This window comes from Ptychodera flava, chromosome 4 (assembly GCF_041260155.1).
Source record: "Ptychodera flava strain L36383 chromosome 4, AS_Pfla_20210202, whole genome shotgun sequence".
NCBI lineage: Eukaryota > Metazoa > Hemichordata > Enteropneusta > Ptychoderidae > Ptychodera > Ptychodera flava.
This window is the reverse complement of record NC_091931.1, coordinates 48,930,981-48,933,403: the sequence shown is the minus strand read 5'-3', so window position 1 is coordinate 48,933,403 and position 2,423 is coordinate 48,930,981. Positions and strand designations below refer to the sequence as shown.

The 2,423-nt window shown below is 42.1% G+C and overlaps 1 protein-coding gene across 1 annotated transcript; it reads right to left on the bottom strand.

Annotated features, from left to right (window-relative positions):
• Positions 1-358: 358 nt before the first annotated feature.
• LOC139132311 (D(1)-like dopamine receptor) lies at positions 359-1,303 on the bottom strand. The gene has a single exon (XM_070698701.1). It carries the CDS (start codon positions 1,301-1,303, stop codon positions 359-361), a length of 945 nt encoding a protein of 314 aa, XP_070554802.1.
• Positions 1,304-2,423: the final 1,120 nt, after the last annotated feature.

The following is a 2,423-nucleotide window of genomic DNA, read 5'->3' as shown; positions in this document are numbered from 1 at the left end:
CTAAATCTCACAGCTGCGACAGGGATGCAGTTTAGGTACTCAGAAGGGGATGATATCGAACACGAACTGACGTTAACAACTTTGAAGTCTAAAATACAGGTGTATTATTAACGGATGACGTCACGACCTTGTTTGCTTCGCAGGATACCAAAGTTTTACCGAGAAATGTTACCGTGTGGTGTCGGGGACTCGCTCGGGAACTCGCTCACTCTCAGTAAAGTTTCTGTCATCAGATGACCGGCAAACAGACTAGCGCATAGTCGTGATGAATAGCCATATCCACTACTATATTCATTCCTGTACGATAAGTGGTCCAGTTTGTCGCTTCAATAACTGTTTACACGCTGCACGTAGAGATTTATCCAAAGAATACAATATTGGATTGATTGCCGAGTTCAGGTGTGACAATCTCAGCATGTTCGCAATGATCGTAATGGAGATCCGGCCACCACATCGTGTACATAATAAGGTGGTAACCAAAGAGATAATGTTGATTGGACACCATAAAAGGAGAAGTGTCGCTGCTATCGACGCGGCCAAACGCACTGCGTGAAGCTCCTTTTTTTGTGAGATGTTGTTGACTCGCCATCGAAACAGAGCTAGGCTCTGAAGCCTGTCCTGTAGCTGATACGTTCAGCGATGCTATTCGTCGATGCTGGTCTCTAATCAAGAGGGCGATACGTGTGGTGCAGATGAGTAGAAACAAAGCAGGCAGAAGAAACTTGGTGGTAAAGAATACGATGGCAAGTTGTTTTGGTGGCTTTTCTTGAAAACATTGCATATCGACTCGCACACTCTCCGCTCGCGCTAATTTCTGTACAGCGTAGGCAGCCCAAGCAACGGGAAACGCCCATGCAAATATCAGGGCGGCACACACCGTCTTTCCTGTCACCAAAAACGGGTATCGAAACGGGTAGAAAATCTTGATGTACTTATTAAGTGTAATCAAGGCAACATTCAAGAAATTTGTTGTTTTTAGAGTTACTTGGATAGCCCGTAATGTTGCACATGTTAGCGGGGATGGATGCCACAGAATAAACACAGTTGCTTCGTAGGGTACGTTCAGTAGCCCAACCAAGATATCACAAAGGCTCAAGGAGAACACAAAGAGGTAATCATAATTGTTTCGCAGTTTTCGGAAAGTCAAAATAGCAACAAGAATCAAAGAGTTACTTGCGATTATGGCCACAGCCAGGCCTATCATTAGAACAGCGCCTGCGTAGTCTGGAGACACATCTGGATCTGCAGATGTCGAGTTACAGCAGTTGGTAGCAACCTGGTTGCTTGTCAACTTTCCAACCATCTTGCTAGCTTGAGGTTTGGAGTCGTGCTAACTGAGAATGTCGCATGTCTTCACCACTTATATAGGTTGATGGACTAAAAGTGATTGGCTGGGTGGCAAACGGAACATTTAGTTCAAGGGATGTCGTTTACAGCTTCCATGACATGTGCATCATTATGTATGCAACATGACATGTGCATCATTATGTATGCAATTAGCATTTCTACAAAGGAGGTAGCCTTCCGGTCAAATCAAGAAACACGTATTGCCTTTAACATTCTTTAATCGATCGGGCATTGTTTAATCTTTTCATTTTAGTGGCTTCGATCAAAAACAACATCATGCTTGTGTAATTTTCGAAAGTTTGAAAAAAACATTAGGCCTACATGGCCATAAAACTATAGCAATCTGAAACTACTTTTAAGTTTCATCTTGGAATATTCTGATACAAAACACCTTCGATATGTATTCAAACGACTGTATTTGCTTAGGTTTATTAGTTTCATTTCAGCAAATCATGATCAAAGCGAAAATTGAAATGGCCGGAATTGTTGAGGTATTTATTCGAGAGATAATCTCTTTAAATATTGTTACTTGTCACACACAACTACACTGACTCCGGAGAATTTGACATTGTTGTGAAATCCTCAGTGAAAATGACACATCTTCCCAAACGTAATGTTTCAAAGATGATTGATTTGTTTTGCTGGTATAATAGATTTGCTCCCCTGAAATTAACACAAGGGCAGTCGGCGTGGTTTCATAGAGTTTTAAACTCGGAATCAGTGAACCCGCGCTAGGGCTTATCCTGCGCTAAATTTTCACGTTCATGAGACGTGCTATTGCCTTAAGATTCGAATGCAGAAAGCCTTGTCATCTGATACTCATTCGTAGCTCTATTGTAAGGTTAGGTCCATTAGCTTAGCGGTTTGTACGTATTCCTTACTTTATCTGCGGCTCGGATAACCGCACATCTTGGCGGTCTTTTCAAATTTATTGTCGGAACTCGAACGTTGTGAATGTAACGTCCCTTTAAAAACGTAGCATTAAAACTGGACAATATGATGCTATATTACGAGTTATGAAGAGGTGTGAATGTCCCCCCCCAATGGAAACAACATCGGGGGAAATGTTCGACAAT

Coding starts and splice junctions, on each gene's coding strand:
- LOC139132311 (XM_070698701.1), bottom strand. CDS start 1,303: ATGGTTGGAAAGTTGACAAGCAACCAGGTTGCTACCAACTGCTGTAAC.